The sequence below is a fragment of the Neolamprologus multifasciatus genome, chromosome 23, assembly GCF_963576455.1.
Source record: "Neolamprologus multifasciatus chromosome 23, fNeoMul1.2, whole genome shotgun sequence".
Taxonomy (NCBI): domain Eukaryota; kingdom Metazoa; phylum Chordata; class Actinopteri; order Cichliformes; family Cichlidae; genus Neolamprologus; species Neolamprologus multifasciatus.
In genome coordinates this window covers 11698512-11713981 of record NC_140460.1, presented here as the reverse complement: position 1 = coordinate 11713981, position 15470 = coordinate 11698512, and the positions used below count along the sequence as shown (strand labels likewise).

Below are 15470 nucleotides of genomic sequence, written 5' to 3'. Positions count from 1 at the left end.
CGTAAAGTCTTTTTGTTCTTCCTGGTTATATAAAATTCAAAATGCTGTATTTTGTGTTTATTATCTGATGTTTGGGCCCCTGTTTATGAGCATTTCACAAATGCCTCATTTACATGCAATCGTGTTTTCAATTGATCTGTGTAACTGTAAAAAGCAAAAGTATTATAACTTAATTATCTGTAGGCATGCATGTTCACTTCCCTGCCTTTGACCTGCGGAGCAGTACCCAGAGACACTGCTGTAGTTTCAAATGCAGATTTAAAGGACAGAAATGACTCAGTTTGGCTTCTTTGGTGTATTTATGTAGTGATGCAACAGTACATAAATACATGTGAATTATATGAAAATACTCTATCCAAATCCCAGGCACTGTTCAAACCTTTGTGCTTTATTGGCAGTACAACGTCTGCACTGTGCGTCTGAGGAGGGATTAAAGAGCATCCATGTGTGCATAAAGAAAAGCACTGTATACACGTGGCTTTAAGTGCTCAGTAGGAGCAGAAATGTGTTATATGAATACCATCCATTTACTGCTTACCAAGATGATTCATGCAGATGAAGCCTGAAGGAATTAGGACAAAACAATAAAGCCTCTGAATCAAGTTTAACCTTCAGAAATGGCAGATTTACCAGGCCGAGCAAAAAACACGATGCTACATCTACCAGGTAGATGTAGCGTCGTGTTTTTCGCAAGAAAAATCCCCCTGCAAATGACACACCTGTAAAAACCTGCCGAGACACGAAGATGCTCCAGGATAAGACAGCACGTGCACTCGTGTGTGGAGATCTTGGCTTTATTTCAGTAAAGCATTCGTTCGATCATTTGTTTTGTTTTTTTAATCCAACAGATTTGATCAGTTTTAGTTCTACAACACACAAACACGGTAACAACTACTTCATATTGCAGGTATATTACGGGCTATTTGGTTAACAGAGAAGAGTACAGTAAACTTAAAAAAAAAACATTTTATATACAGAATATAGACATGACCTCATAACCTTGCATATGCACTGGAGCTGCTGTGATTCATACAAAAAAAAGTTATCTGATGCCTGAGCGCCCCTACATTCGTACAAACGTGGATTTGGGGAGTTTTCAGGCCGGGTCTACAAATACAACTCTGCAGAAAGGTGCAGCTTTTGTGTGTCTGACTTTTCAAACAAGAACAACAAATGACAAGTTTGGACACAGGTTTCATATTTTTGGCTGAATAAAACAAAATTTGGTATGTGAGATTTTTCTGAACGCTGAACGATTGTCCTTTTTTGTTTTAAACACAGCAGCCACATAAAAGCTCGACATCGACCTTAAGAAAGAAGACGAGTGAGTTTCTCCTTCTACGCACGATTTACGACCGTTAGAGGTGCGGAGACGCACTGATTGTAGCTATGGTTATATAACTTTGGAAGAAACGCTATTTATAACAGAGGCACTTTAAAGACGTGGCGATTTGCCTCGGCGAGATTCAGAATTATACAGGAAGTGTGCACCGTATTCATATAAAAACAAAACAAAAGACATGCTAAGCTCAGATATAACGAGCAGAAGATGCTCGGAGTGTCTGTACATTTTCATATACAACATACTGAATCTGGTGACAAACTAATGTACGCTTTTCAGTATTAATTACTCAAATACAGCTGTACCACCTGCAGAGAGACAACCGCACACTCTCATTACACCTCGAGGACTGCAGCGACAGCGTGCAGGTGGAGCTCCATTTTCTGACCTTTTGAAGTGTGCAGGCAGATATTTGATGTTTAGCAGGTGTTACTTTCATCAAACCTCTGAAATACTTTGAAAACTTTCACATGACAAGCGCAGACCCACACAGCACCGCCCAGCAGGCCTCGCCGTGCGTTTGCTACATGCACTTGTTCTTTCTGATCGTACAGCAGCCTCTCAGTGCAGCTCCCCTTTAACCCAGCGAAAGCACGAATGCAACAAACGTGGTTTTCCTTTGAGAGTAAAAATATCCACTGAATATGACCCATTGTATTAAAGTGAATGGTTTCAATGAGGTGTTAGTACTGGCAGGTTTATTACACTGAACAGAGACGGACGATCTCAATGCAGGAAGTGCCCAGTCTTTTCTCGCCGGTCTTTTTTTAATCCCGCACCAGCTGGTCAGAAGTTCCTCGATGATCAGTTTATGTGTTTGGTGCCAAAACATGAAAAGTCTCGATCCAGCCAGCAGAGGGCAAAGGCTGCCTCACTGGACTTAGAAGAAGTCGATCAGAGAAAAACTCCAAAAGACTTTTACTCAAAAATGTTTAAGAAACTATACAGAGTCTTCTGCAGTACAAAGAGAAGATAACATAAGAGGTGATTGATTATTATAGAAGAATAAGGGATTAAAGACAGATGTGAGAACGTACTGATTGTGTTACTATGAGTACACAGAAGCCCCAAAGTCAGTCGGTTTCTGCTTTCTTCCTCTTCCGCCTACGCAAACACCTGCATGTTTCCGAGCTGAGGCTGCTGAGACGCTTGCGGCATCTGCTGCGACTGCGGCTGCAGCTGCACCTGCTCTGGAATGTGTGTGTGGTGTGATGACGGCAGTGTGTGGTGGGAGTTCCCCAGAGGGGTGGGGCTGGTGGTGACGTCGGACCAGTCCGAGTTGGAGTGCGGGGAAGAGGAGGACCAGGGGTCGGGGGATTCCGGCGAGGGGGTGAGATACGGGTGCTCGCTGGGCGGGTGGGCAGAGTGGCTGGGCGTGGTGCCCTCCGAGCCCGCTGTGGTGTAGCTGTGCTGCGAGGGAGGCGTTGGGTATTTATCCACCGGGCTCTGCATGGTCGGGTATGAGGGCAGAGCCCGAGACTGGCCCTCGATCCCTGCGTGGCCTCCGTGGCCGACAGCGTGAGGGTGCTGCAGGGTGTGAGGGAGCCCGTGAGCCATGGCCATCTGATCAGAGATCTGGTATATCATCCCCGGGGTGCAGTGGAGGTGCCCCGGAGCCTGCTGGGAGTGACTCTGAGTCTGGTTCTGACCCTGGGACTGTGTGACTTGCACCTGCCCCTGCTGAGGCTGCTTCAGCATGGTCTGGCCTGCTCCGGGAGTCATCATCTGGAAGGTGACGATGGGCGGCAGCTGCTCCCTGGTCACGGTGACGTTCATGGGGGTCAGCCCAACGCCACAACCCTGGCCGTGGTGCTGGGCCATGCCGGGGTGGGATCCCGGGATCTGATGAGGAACCAGGCTGAACATGGGGCTGTATCCGTGTTTGCTCATGCTCACCCAGGTCTGCTGCTGTCCCAACATGTGGCTGACAGGGGGCAGCATCTGTCTGGAGGTGGGGCTGCTCAGCAGGGGCGGGGAGTTTGCCGTGGTGGAGACGGCAGTGGAAACGTCGCCTGCGTAGGAGTGAGGAGACTCCAGGGAGTCGACAGGCGACATGGTGACGGAGCTCTCTGGAAGGCCTCCTGCTGCCTTCACGCCATTGGTGCTTCCTGCTGCCGTGCCTCCTCCATTCCCTGCTCCCACCCCAGCACTTACAGCTGCCCCATCTCCTCCTGCAGGCTTCTTCCTTCTCTTTGCCTTCATGTCTTTCATTTCTTTGGGCCCTCCACCAACACCTACTTTTGTGCCCCCGCCCCTCCTGCTCTTCTTCCCCTGTGGTCCAGGGCGCATGCCAATGTAGGCTGCTCCATTTGCTCCACACATAACAGATGAGTTTCCTCCTCCACCCATGTGATTAGGCCCGTTGTGGGGACTGTGAACCAGATTGTACTGATCCAGGAGACGGACGATGTCGTGGTGCATGCGTTCTTGAGCCGTATCGCGGGGTAGCCGATCCAGATGATCAGTGATGTCGCGGTTGGAGTAGTGGTCGAGGAGAACCTGTGCCGCCTCGAAGCTGCCTTCCCGGGCTGCAAGAAACAACGGGGTCTCCTCCTGAAAGAAGAAAAGGGAGCGGTAAGCACAGCGTAAGGAGCTCCTATTTTAATACGAACAAACAGGAAAAGCAGGACCGGCTCCACAGTTTGTTTACACGGTCAGTTTAACCCATACAGGGTGTTTCCCACAGCCGACACAACAAACACAGAGCAGCTTTTTAAATCTTTGACAGATTTTAGGGAGAAAATATGTTTCTGCAAATAAAGTCTGCTATTTTTTCTTTACAGCTCTATTTCATAACTGTCCTTGTGTTTGTTGTGATTTATAATCAGCACATTAAAACAAAACATCTCACCTTATTGTCTTGCATGTCACGATTGGCTCCGTTCTTTAAAAGCACAAGTGTGGCCTCCACATTATTGACTGCAGCTGCCCAGTGCAGAGCAGATTTACCTAAAATGATGAGAAGATGAGAGAAGAACCAGAGCCGCATTAGCCAGAAAACTATTATTACTGCTAAAATTACAGCTAATAATGTAAATGCAGCAAGTCCCTGCGTTGGGATATGCTTGTCCTGCTAACATACTACATTAAAACTCACATTCTTTAATGAATTTATTCACACATTAAATACGAAAAGCTTCAGACAAAGAAGAGGATTAGTTTTCTGACCGTGGTCGTCCACAGCGTTGATGTCAGCGTGGCAGTGGATCAGCTCTTCCACCATGCCCTCCACAGCCAGCCTGGCCGCCAGGATCAGTGGAGTTGTGCCATCGTTCATTCTGGCATCCAGCTCCGTTGCACGGTTACGGATCAGAATCTGAAAGGGTGCAAAGACACAGTGAACAAAACGCGACTGGCCGTCACACTGATCTGCACCAGATCGCAGAGACGTTTCACCTGAAAGACTCCCTGAGCGTCAGCCGCCACGGCAGCGTGCAGCGGTGTCCTCCCCATGTTGTCGTGGGCATTTGGATCTGCTCCGGCGTCCAGCAGCCTCTTAGCGGCGTCGGCCCTGGCATAGCGGGCAGCCAGGTGAAGAGCGGTTTCTCCGGTACGATCGGTCTGAGCAATCAAAGACGCGCCCTGAGAGATCAGGTCCGAGATGACGCTCGGTCCCAGTTCATCTCCGCTCTCTTCCTCCTCTTCTCCATGCAGGCTGCAGTCCGGGGCGGCACTGCGCAGCGATGCCAGCATCAGCGGCGTGAAGCCGTCTGAAAGAGTGAAGATTCATTAGCGAGACAGATTTTTGAAAAATTATCAAATCTAAAGGTTTTTGTTCCCCTCACCGGGTCCCTTCACGTTAACGTCCAGACAATCAGTGTCCAGGTCGGCCTGAGGAGGAGTGAGGCTGATGTCAGCAGCTTTGCGATGCTGCAGGGTCCACTCTCTTCGATCTATACCTCCGTCCAGAGCGATGGGCAGCAAGGGCTTGTCTTCAGTCTATAAAAAGCAACAGATCTCAGAGTGAAACTCACAAAGACCAAAGCCTTTCCATATGCGCCAAACATCATTATTGTTCACTTACTCTCGGTTTCTTGGATGGAGCCTCGTCTTCCAGCCATCTCTGACTCTGACTTCCATCAATCATGCTTCCATCAGTCTTGAAATTTCTGATATAGAAACAAAAGCAGCTTAGAAGACAATAACTCTCAACCTGCTTGTATCTGTGTCATACTCTACGGTCCCCTGAAAGCTCATTGCGGTCATTTCAACAACAACCTTCTTGCATTACAGCATGTATTTCACCTGAGCACATTCAACCTCTCCACCTTGTTTTACGCACACAGTGTTCATTTGTACGTGAACTCACTTCATATCAAAATCATCCTGTCCAACAGGCTCTCTCCTCTTGTCATTTGTAGCAGCCATGAAGCCGTCAGGCAGCCACAGCACGCCGTGTTTGTGTTTCCTTTTGGCTGCTAGCATCCCGAGCACCAGGATGAGCAGAATAACAACCACTGCCACTCCAATCAAATACATCAGCGGTGGAGGTGGAGGTGGAGGTGGGGAAGAAATGCCTGAATGGTACAAAGACAAGTGTAAATACAGAGGTTTTAGTTTGAAAATGGATATAAAGCACTTATATTCCATTCATTTCTGAATGACAGATTTACTTACTGTCAACAGACACCAGAGGGTAAGGGAATTCAGCCTTGATGTGGGCTGCTGCAATGAAGGAAGCGACTTCTTCTGTGCTTGAAAAACAGTGAGAGGGGCTCTGGGAACATTTGCGGTTATCTATTTCCAGGTGCACCTCGGAGCTGTGCAATTAAAAGTGAAATTCAGTCGCCGGTAAGCAAGAAATTTGTGATTCATTTGGCAAAGAAATGCACAGACAAGAAATTACGCGTCTGTCGTATCCTTACCCAATAACCTCCTTGTGCAGCTCCCGCTTGCTTCTCTGGGCATGTTGTCCCTGTCCCTTCGGTGCTCCGAAGTATGGCAGAACCATTGGTTCGTTGTTTTCGTTCAGTTTCACCTGAACGTTGGTGTGCAGCAGAGCTCCTAGGTAGCGCAAGAAGCCCCTCAGGTCTCCCAGCAGCTCCTTAGGCTGCAGGCGGACCACGAGAACCAGTGTGCCGCCCGCAAAATTGGCAGGAATGTCAGAACAGTCCAGGCCGTCCCAACTGCAAGCCTCCGTATTGCAGCTCTGGTCGCAGATTTTATTACCATAGTGGTCCGCGCAGTACCGGTCGTACCTTACATAGAAATCACAATCAAGAACAAGAGGTAAGGATTTGATTTTAAACACGTGTTTACATAAGAGTCAAGGGGACAGTCACATACTTGCAGGAGGAGTTTGAGGTTATTTGGCACTCAAAGCTGTCAAAGAGGCAGCCGGGGTTGTCACACTCCTTATCGCAGCGCCCGTTTTTAAAGAGATCCCAGCAGGGAACAGAGGCCTTGCAGTTTCCCCATGGCTCCCTCTGAAGCGAGCAGTCCCCTCCGTCCCACTGACATTCATGGTTGTTACACAGATCGTCACAAACGTTGTCTCCTGCTTGCCTTGCACAGTCTTCGTACGGACAACTCCGGGGCGTCGGCGTCATCTGTCTGTTCTCACAGTATCGTCCGGAGAAGTAGAGCGGGCAGCGGCAGCTCACCTGGAACGGGTATGACTGGTCTTTCACGCAGGTTCCTCCATTTTGGCAGGGCAACGGACATCTCACCTCGCAGTGTGGCCCGCTGAAGCCTGACCTGCACTGACAATGCAGATGGCCGGACGCTATCTTCACACACTGCCCGCCATTCTGGCATCCTTGTTTTGCACAGTCCTGCATTTCCCCACAGTCCAACCCGGTATAGCCCTATAAAACACAACATGCTGTTTAGGTGTGATAGTAAGGCAGTAGATATTACTTCATGAGGCAAACTTTTACAACAAGCATTTAGTTTCTCCTACAAGACTGTTGCTACTCTACTGTACCTGAGCCATGGTGTGGCCCTCTGAAGCAAGCATGAGAACAGACAGGGAGCAAGAGGTTAGTGAAGAGAAAAAACACGCACTGACGTTCAGGCAGATGAACGACAAACATCCAACCTGCTGTTATGTTACACGCCACAGATGTGACAGTTGTCGTGGCCGTAGCTACACGGCAGCATAATCAAAGACAATCATTAACATTTATACGTTTTTATAGGCTTTTTTTTTTTTTAAGACAAACTAGCTTATGAAATGTGACAGCGTCATCCCTCGCCCTGCTCATCCAAGTACAGCAATACTTATATATGTGTAGAATAACTGATCTGTAGCCTGTGGTTACATTTCTGGAAAAACAGGCTGTATTATGTTCCTGCTGGTGTGTGAAATGAAGAGCATGTAGAGTGAAACATGAAGTTGTGTCATCTTTACAACACAGCATCTCACCATTATCATGAGTAATTCATGCCATTATTCATTTTCTACACTGGATCAGTTTCAGAAGCTGAATGGAGGTAACCACCTTTGCCTTTTACTGTTCCCTGCTGTTTTCTGCATAATCAAAGAAAAATCTGGATTTCTTTATTAAAAACAAAGAAGGCTCGTCTTTCTCTAGCCTTATGGCTGCCTGCCCTTTTCCATTTGCTGTTATCACCAGCACTTACAGGACAAACTCATGGAGGAGTGTTTAAGGAATAAGAATGAAACCAGTAGTTATTAAAAACTGATGAGCACAACGGACATATAACAAGAGCTGTAAAGGCCATATGAGGGAAAAAGAGGAGATCGCTTACATTAGAAAACAGCCAGCTTTAAAGAAAACTTACACGAGGACACGAACAGCTGTAGCCATGCACCGAGCTCATGTTCATAGAGCAGACGCCTCCGTTGCGGCACGGACTGGACAGACAGAGATCCACCATGGATTCACAATGATGACCTGAGGAAACACATTTCGTCGCCTTTTAAAAAAACAGCAAAAATTACTTGTGGTGCTGTTGTGTTTTTTCAGAGGTTAATGTGAAAATACCCGTGTATCCAAGGCGACAGCGGCACTGGTAGTTATTGACCAACTGGATGCAGTCGAGGCTGCCGTGACTGTGGCAGGGTCGAGTCTTGCATTCGTTCAGATCCCCCTCGCAGTGGTCACCAGTGAACCCCGCCGGGCAGTTGCACTTGTAACCGCCCACGCCGTCCTCACATTGTCCTCCATTCTTACAGAGAGGCTCCAGAGAGCCAGGCTTGGGGGCACAGTCATCCACGTTAAATTGACACTGGAGTCCTACGACAGAGAACAGACAGCATTTAATTTGTGCTCAGTTTTAGTTTTAGATCCATCAAAAGAAACTTTTTTTGAAAAGTACAACATCCAATCAACATTTCCTTTCCCACGTCAAGAACAACTAAAGAAGCAGGAAAGGTTATCCTCAAACATTAGCATCGCTTTCTGTCCATACTTTGAGTTTAAAGCTTCCTCAGCTTTTAAACGAATCTCCTATTATGTGCACGTACCGTTTGTTCCAGGTGGGCACGCGCACTTAAAGTGATTGATGAGGTTGATGCATGTTCCTCCGTTTAGACAGGGCTTAGAGTGGCATTCGTCCACATCATACTCGCAGTTCACCCCCTGGTAGCCTGGTTTACACTGGGACAATGAAACAAAACACAGAGGTTAGCTCAGTTGTTTGCATATAGAACCTGAACATAAAACCTGCCAACACATGCACACATATCAAGCTGAGAGTGCACTTACTACACATTCATACGTTCCCTGATAGTCCTTGCATGTAGCACCGTTGCGACAAGGGTTTGACTGACACTCGTCGACCATGTCTTCACAGTAGCTGCCTGTGTATCCTGGCTGGCAGTGGCACTTGTGGGAATTTCCCACATTTTCACACCGGCCAGCATTCTTGCATACATTCTCCAACTGCAGACCTGCAGCCAAACACATATGATGAGTTTACCGTGTACAGGGGCAGCCTACTACAGTGATTAAACTGTAAGCAGGAAGGTAACAAAATCCTCGGGCTACATTTAGCATTTAAATTTTCCTTGCAATAATATAAACAGTAGGTCATTATCACTCTTGATATCTCTGCCAAAAAACCACTTCCTCACCTTTCCTGGCGGCAAAATCCTGGCACGACTGGTTGGGCACATCACAGTAACGTCCAGTCCATCCAGGCTGACAGTGGCAGGTCCAGGAAGTTGCTGTCTGTGAGCAGGAGCCACCATTATGGCAGCGCACCTGGCTGCACAGGTTCACATAGTTCTGCATACAAAAAGAAGGTTTTAAAATCATTTCATAAAAACAAACCACCACAACTCATAGCGCCTTCGATGACATCGACTGTTTAAAACAAGACAGCAAATATGAGAGATCTGAGTGCACGAGACCGCCTGTCGTGGCTCTACAGAAAGCAATGAAGCAGCCTCCAAGTAGATGCACCAATGGTATCAATTTGAAGCTCATAAGTAGCTTCGTTCTCAAGTTATCACATTCACAAACTTGGTGTCAACGCTGCACCCCAGCGGGGTGATGACAACACCCCATTAGCCTTTTAAAATGTGTCAACTCTCATTGTACCTACAAAGGAATTACAGAATTATGCAGACCCACACTGCACACTTACCTGGCAGTTCTGTCCAATGTATGCCATGGGACAGGTGCAGCGGTAGGTGCCCAGACCGTCAGTGCAAGTGCCTCCGTTCTTGCAGGGCTGAGAGTCGCACTCGTTCTTCTCATACTCGCAGAATTCACCGTAAAAACCCGGATGACAACGGCAGGTAAATTTACCGATGTCATCGATGCAAGACCCGTTATTGAGGCACGAGCTGGACGGAGGAAGAAAAAGAAAACAGGGCTTTAGGCGGGGAAAGTCTTTAAAATCTACTGATGCAGAAATATGTATGTATTCGTACTCAGGTCGCACATATTGGGAGACAGCATATTTAAGCTCTCGTGTTGACAGGGCGCTTACCTTTCAGTACACTCGGGGATGTTGTTTTCACACAGTATGCCGTTAAAGCCGGGTCGGCACTTGCATACAAAGCTGTTGACGTAATCCTCGCAGGAGGCGCCGTTTCTGCAGGGATGGCTGGCACACTCGTTAATCTCAACGTCACAGCGCTTTCCCTCAAAACCTGGGCGACAGTCACAGAAGAAACTCCCGACTTCGTCCCTACAAGAGCCTCCATTCAGACACGGGTCTGCAGAACACAGACGAGAGGAGGAACAGGCTCACTAAACCAGTTACTGAATAAACAAGCACACATCTGAGCACGGCTCAAACTGTATGAGCACCTTTGGCTTTTATGAGTTATTATTAAATAACCGCTGATGGTTATTTATTTTAAACGTCATTAAATTAAATAAAAGACTGGTGGAAGTTATGATGATATTGGATCCAAAGACAATAAAGTGACCAAATTAAACTCACTCGGTGAGCAGTCATCAATGTTTATCTGGCAGTTGTGTCCACTGTATCCAGACAGACAGTTACACATGTAGCTCCCCAGGCTGTTTATGCACCGACCACTGTTTCTGCAAGGGTTGTTCTTGCACTCGTTTACATCATCATTGCAGAGTGCACCTACGCAAGTGTGGACAAAAACACAAAAAGCAAAAACAGTTGGAACGGCATAACTCCAGCGGTGATACGTAATATTAGAAATGTAGTTCTAATATTACGGCTGACAGCCATCGTCAAGCACACACACAAATGCATGCCGACGAACACATACCTTCCCAACCGCTAGGACATCGACAGGTGAAAGAGGTGTAATCTGGAGTTGGATGGCACACACCTCCCCTTTTACATGGATGGGAGGCACAGGGAACCTGTTCCACCTCACAGTGTTTACCTATTTTCACAGAGATTTATAATAATCAAAACATGCATATGGAAATATTCTCCAAAGTGATATCTAGACAGCAGCTTAAAATTGTGACATTACAAGCGAGTAAATGTGCCATCACTGACCTGTGAACGGCAGACTACATTGACAGGTGTAGCCGTTGTCTAGATCTAAACAGACGCCTTGGTTCAGACACGGGCCAGATGCACATTCATCAATGTTCTTCTCACAGTTAATACCTGATCAAAGAGGAGTCAACAATAACGTGTCAGACTTGATGTTTCGCTGATATTGGCAACGTTTCTCAACAGAAACAGAGTCTGCTGAATCTGGAAATTTCTCTGAGCACAGGCATTTGACACAGGCGCGAAAAGGAACCTCTGCACTGTGCATCAACTCAGAAAGGACTGAAGGAGATTTTTAAAATACTTCTTATATAAAACGAAAGATAGCGGTGGCGTTTACCTCCAAAGCCAAGTTTGCACTGACAGGTGTAGCCGTTGTGTCGATCCACACAGGAGCCACCATTAAGACATGGGTTTGACTGACACTCATTCTTCTCCAGCTCACAGTGCTGTCCTTCCCAGCCAGCCTGACACTCACAGCGGTACCTTCATACAAAGGAAAGATGTCACAGTAACAGCATTAGCTCCTGCACATATATGTGAAGAGATGTTAAATTTAAAAATGCTGACATGCTGGAAAAAATAATGCCTGCATATCTATCTGAAGTAAGTGCAAATTATCAGTAGTGAGAAAATTAATTGGATGAAATTCCCACTATAATAAAAATGACTGTATCTTATCCCAATAATGTAAAACACAAAACACCAGTATAGACATAACTTACCCGTGTTGCTGTTCGACACAGTGTCCGTGCTGACAAGGCTGATGAGCACAATGGTCTTTACCAGAGAGGCACAGAGGGCCGTGGGTGCCGGGTGGGCAAAGGCAGTGGAACCCGTTGACTTTGTCTTGGCAGGTTCCCCCGCTCAAACATGGATTTGACATGCACTCATTAATGTTATCTTCACAGTTTACTCCTGTTAGAGAACAAGTTAAAGGTAATTAGTAGCATCAAAAGGGCACATGATGATTTCAGGCCACTTTATCCTGCCTCAACTTTGAGGCCTTTTATACACGTTGATGTTCATGAGACAAAAACGTACCTGAATATCCCGGGGTACAAACACATTTGTACTTGTTGATGCCATCCTGGCACTTTCCATGAACGCAGGGGTTGCTGGCACAATCGTCCTCATTGATCTCACAGTTCACACCTGAGCAGAAAGTACACAAAGACAAATTCATGTCGTGTAACAACAGTCGGGTTTAAGAGCTTATCCTGTCACTAGAATATATAAAAGTGGCACAATAAAAGAATCTGATGATTAATGCGAGTAAGGAGTTGCATTAGAGGAAAAGTCGATGAGCAGCTGTTATAAAATCTTCAATCTTTGAACCAGCTGGCTGTCGTGACTTAGCCTGAGACCAGTTTTGGGACGTCCGGCACACCCAGCAGACTTCATGTTCTGTGTGGCAGCCTTTGATTAAAAGTATATATGGATTTTAAAAAGCTAAACTGCTATCAGGTAAGTTTGCTTATCGTCCTTTTACTTGTGGTCTCTATATGCCCCTCACACTGAACTCGGTTGTGCTCAAAGTCTCTTCCGCGAAGCTCTTCTTCACCACAGTCACCGACTGCTTGCACGTAGAGGACAGACAAATTCTAAAACTAACTTGGACAATGCAATCATTTTGCTCTTCACAGATACTGCACTGGTCAGTACCCAAAACCTTGTTCCTTCCATTCCAATGCAGATAGACAGAATGTCATTTACCACCAGGGGGGGTAAGAGACCAAAGAAAAAAAGGAATTTAGCAATATGTGAGAAAATATGACCAAATATATATCTATATATATCTATATATATAGATATATATATAAATATTTTACTAGACCACAGGAATGCTTTAATGTGTGACATCAGTGATTAGCATTAGCGCAATGATTAAATGTGAACAGAGCGAAGGAGAACAAAATAACAGAAACACTTTGAGAAGAGGGGAAGTGACAGAATGAAGCCTGAATGCAAGACTTCAGTACCAAGCCTTGGGGTGGTAAAAACACAATGAAGATCTTACTAATCCAGAAAGCAACGTGGGCTTAACCGCCTGACCGAGACTTGTGACTGCTACACTGAAGAGTACTGTAGATTTCAAACTACACGAGAGGCTCTAGATGTGAGGGCCCGGGATCTTTTCATTCAATTTAAGCAAGTCACCAGAAGACTCAATTACACGACTTTGGACTTCAACATTATTTGTGAAATAGGTTATTTAGAAATGCTCAGAAGCACAGTTAGAGCTTATTTATACTTCTAAAAATGCTGTATGAGGAATGAGAACTAAAACTGTTCAGTGTGTACGGCTACTGCTGCAACTACGAGTGCCATTAAGAGACTAACAACTATTTTAACTGCTCTAATGATTACATTCCCTTGTACTTTGGTGACCACACTATCGTGTTTCAGAATGACTTTTCATCACACTTCGTTTTCTCTCAAGCTTTTCTCAATGAATAACGTCACAGTGTTTGTTCCACATATCACATGACACAATTTCTATCACATTGCACCATTAAATGAGATTCTGGAGAATCTTTGCAGCACACACAGTACTGACCTGTGGTTCCAGGTAGACAGCGACAACTGTAGGTGTTAACGAGGTCAATGCATCGTCCTTGGTTCTGACAAGGGTTGCTGTGGCACTCGTTGAGCTGGATATTACAGATGGAGCCGGTGTATCCAGGATTGCACTTACAGGTGTAGGTGGCAATACCATCCTGACACACACCGTAGTGGCATGGATCTGGCTCGCAGTCGTTGATGTTCTCCTGACACAGCAGACCAGTGAAGCCTGGGTAGAGGGGAATTTCTTACTCTGTGAATTGACTTTCAGCGACTACTTTCTGGGTCAAAAGCATGTTGCAATTTCCGTTTACCTTCAGCACATTCACAATCGTATCCGTTAGGTCGGTCGATGCATTTGGCTCCATTTAAACAGGGCGTGCTGGAGCACTCGTCTATGTCTATTTGGCACATGTCCCCACTGAAGCCTAGAAACATAACAAACAAAAGTAATATATTGATAAGATTCATTTAAGGTTTAGTTTTTAAAAACAGGTTCAGTCGGCAGAAATGAGTCAGGAGAATGCACTAACACAGCTGAAGGTGTACCAACCTGCTGGGCACTCGCAGATAAAGCCGCTGACCTGATCGAGACATTTGCCTCTGTTCAGGCAGGGCGAGCTCATACACTCATCCACCTCGAGCTGACAATGATTCCCCTCGTATCCTGCACAAGTACACAGAAACAACTATACAATTTCGCAACAACAAAAACACTGAAGGTCATGGATCAAGGACACAGAGCAAACTTTAAGTGGATGACACTGCTGTTATTTACTTTAAGGTTTGTGGTTAAATGCAAAATGACCCATTTCTGACTATAAAACAGAATTTTCATGTGTGTCAATTTTCACATTTTGCTGTATTAAAATATAACATTATTTTAAAAAAATTACAGGAAATTTACCAGGCATGCAAATGCAGGTGTACTCTCCGATACGATCCAGACAAGTGCCGTCATTCTCGCAAGGGTTTGACGCGCACTCGTTTATGTCTTGTTCACAGCGTGGGCCCGCGTAGCCTCGAACACAGTTACAGGTGAAGGAACCATCAGTGTTCACACACTGCCCACCGTGCTCACAGGGGTTGGTGCCTGCTGGTAAACAGCAGAGGTATATAAATAACAGCAGAGAACAGAGGCTGGCAGAGATTAAAGCTTATTTGCTGAGAAGACTCACCTATGCTGCACTCATCTCTGTCACGGTTGCAGGTGGGCCCAGTATATCCAGGTGGACAGTTACAGTTGAACATACCAGTAATGGGATTGGTGTCACACTGAGAGCCCTCTCTGCAGGGATTACTGATGCAGGCATCATCAAGATGGCAGAGCAGACCTGAAGGGAACATTACATCAAATCGAATGAGTGAAAAAAATAAAAGACTTTAATGCAAACTATGGTGAGACAAAATGTCCCAGGAGAGTCTCCTGCACATGGTTATATACCCGTTTCAGAGAAAAACAAAGTCAATGCAAATTTGCTACTTGGGGGAGGCTTACCTTGCTCTAACGCCAAAACCGTGCTGACTAATCAGCAGGGTGAAAATGCAAAAACATATTCTATGGTATAATTAGACTGTTTTACAGAGTAACAGCTCAGTTTCATTTCCGTGTGCAATATTCTTTAACAAAAACAGAGGCATCATGTGCTTAGAAAAA

At 45.9% G+C, this 15470-nt stretch overlaps 1 protein-coding gene across 2 annotated transcripts in view; it reads right to left on the bottom strand.

Annotated features, from left to right (window-relative positions):
* Positions 1–780: 780 nt before the first annotated feature.
* Positions 781–15470, bottom strand: part of notch2 (notch receptor 2) — a 42155-nt gene continuing 27465 nt past the window's right edge. The window contains exons 8-35 of one of the 2 annotated variants that reach the window (XM_085150484.1): positions 14992–15147; positions 14721–14909; positions 14367–14480; positions 14128–14241; positions 13809–14042; positions 12293–12403; positions 11974–12166; positions 11589–11734; positions 11249–11362; positions 11010–11129; positions 10706–10858; positions 10247–10475; positions 9899–10100; positions 9384–9537; positions 9016–9200; positions 8775–8907; positions 8293–8544; positions 8090–8202; positions 6629–7149; positions 6208–6540; positions 5960–6102; positions 5652–5859; positions 5367–5451; positions 5128–5281; positions 4739–5052; positions 4511–4658; positions 4194–4291; positions 781–3895 (exon numbers count right to left, since the gene is read on the bottom strand). In XM_085150484.1, coding sequence (XP_085006610.1) covers positions 2447–3895; positions 4194–4291; positions 4511–4658; positions 4739–5052; positions 5128–5281; positions 5367–5451; positions 5652–5859; positions 5960–6102; positions 6208–6540; positions 6629–7149; positions 8090–8202; positions 8293–8544; positions 8775–8907; positions 9016–9200; positions 9384–9537; positions 9899–10100; positions 10247–10475; positions 10706–10858; positions 11010–11129; positions 11249–11362; positions 11589–11734; positions 11974–12166; positions 12293–12403; positions 13809–14042; positions 14128–14241; positions 14367–14480; positions 14721–14909; positions 14992–15147 — 6365 coding nt within the window. In that variant the 3' untranslated portion in view covers positions 781–2446. The remainder of the gene's footprint in view (positions 3896–4193; positions 4292–4510; positions 4659–4738; positions 5053–5127; positions 5282–5366; positions 5452–5651; positions 5860–5959; positions 6103–6207; positions 6541–6628; positions 7150–8089; positions 8203–8292; positions 8545–8774; positions 8908–9015; positions 9201–9383; positions 9538–9898; positions 10101–10246; positions 10476–10705; positions 10859–11009; positions 11130–11248; positions 11363–11588; positions 11735–11973; positions 12167–12292; positions 12404–13808; positions 14043–14127; positions 14242–14366; positions 14481–14720; positions 14910–14991; positions 15148–15470) is intronic. The other variant, XM_085150486.1, reaches the window with a different exon arrangement.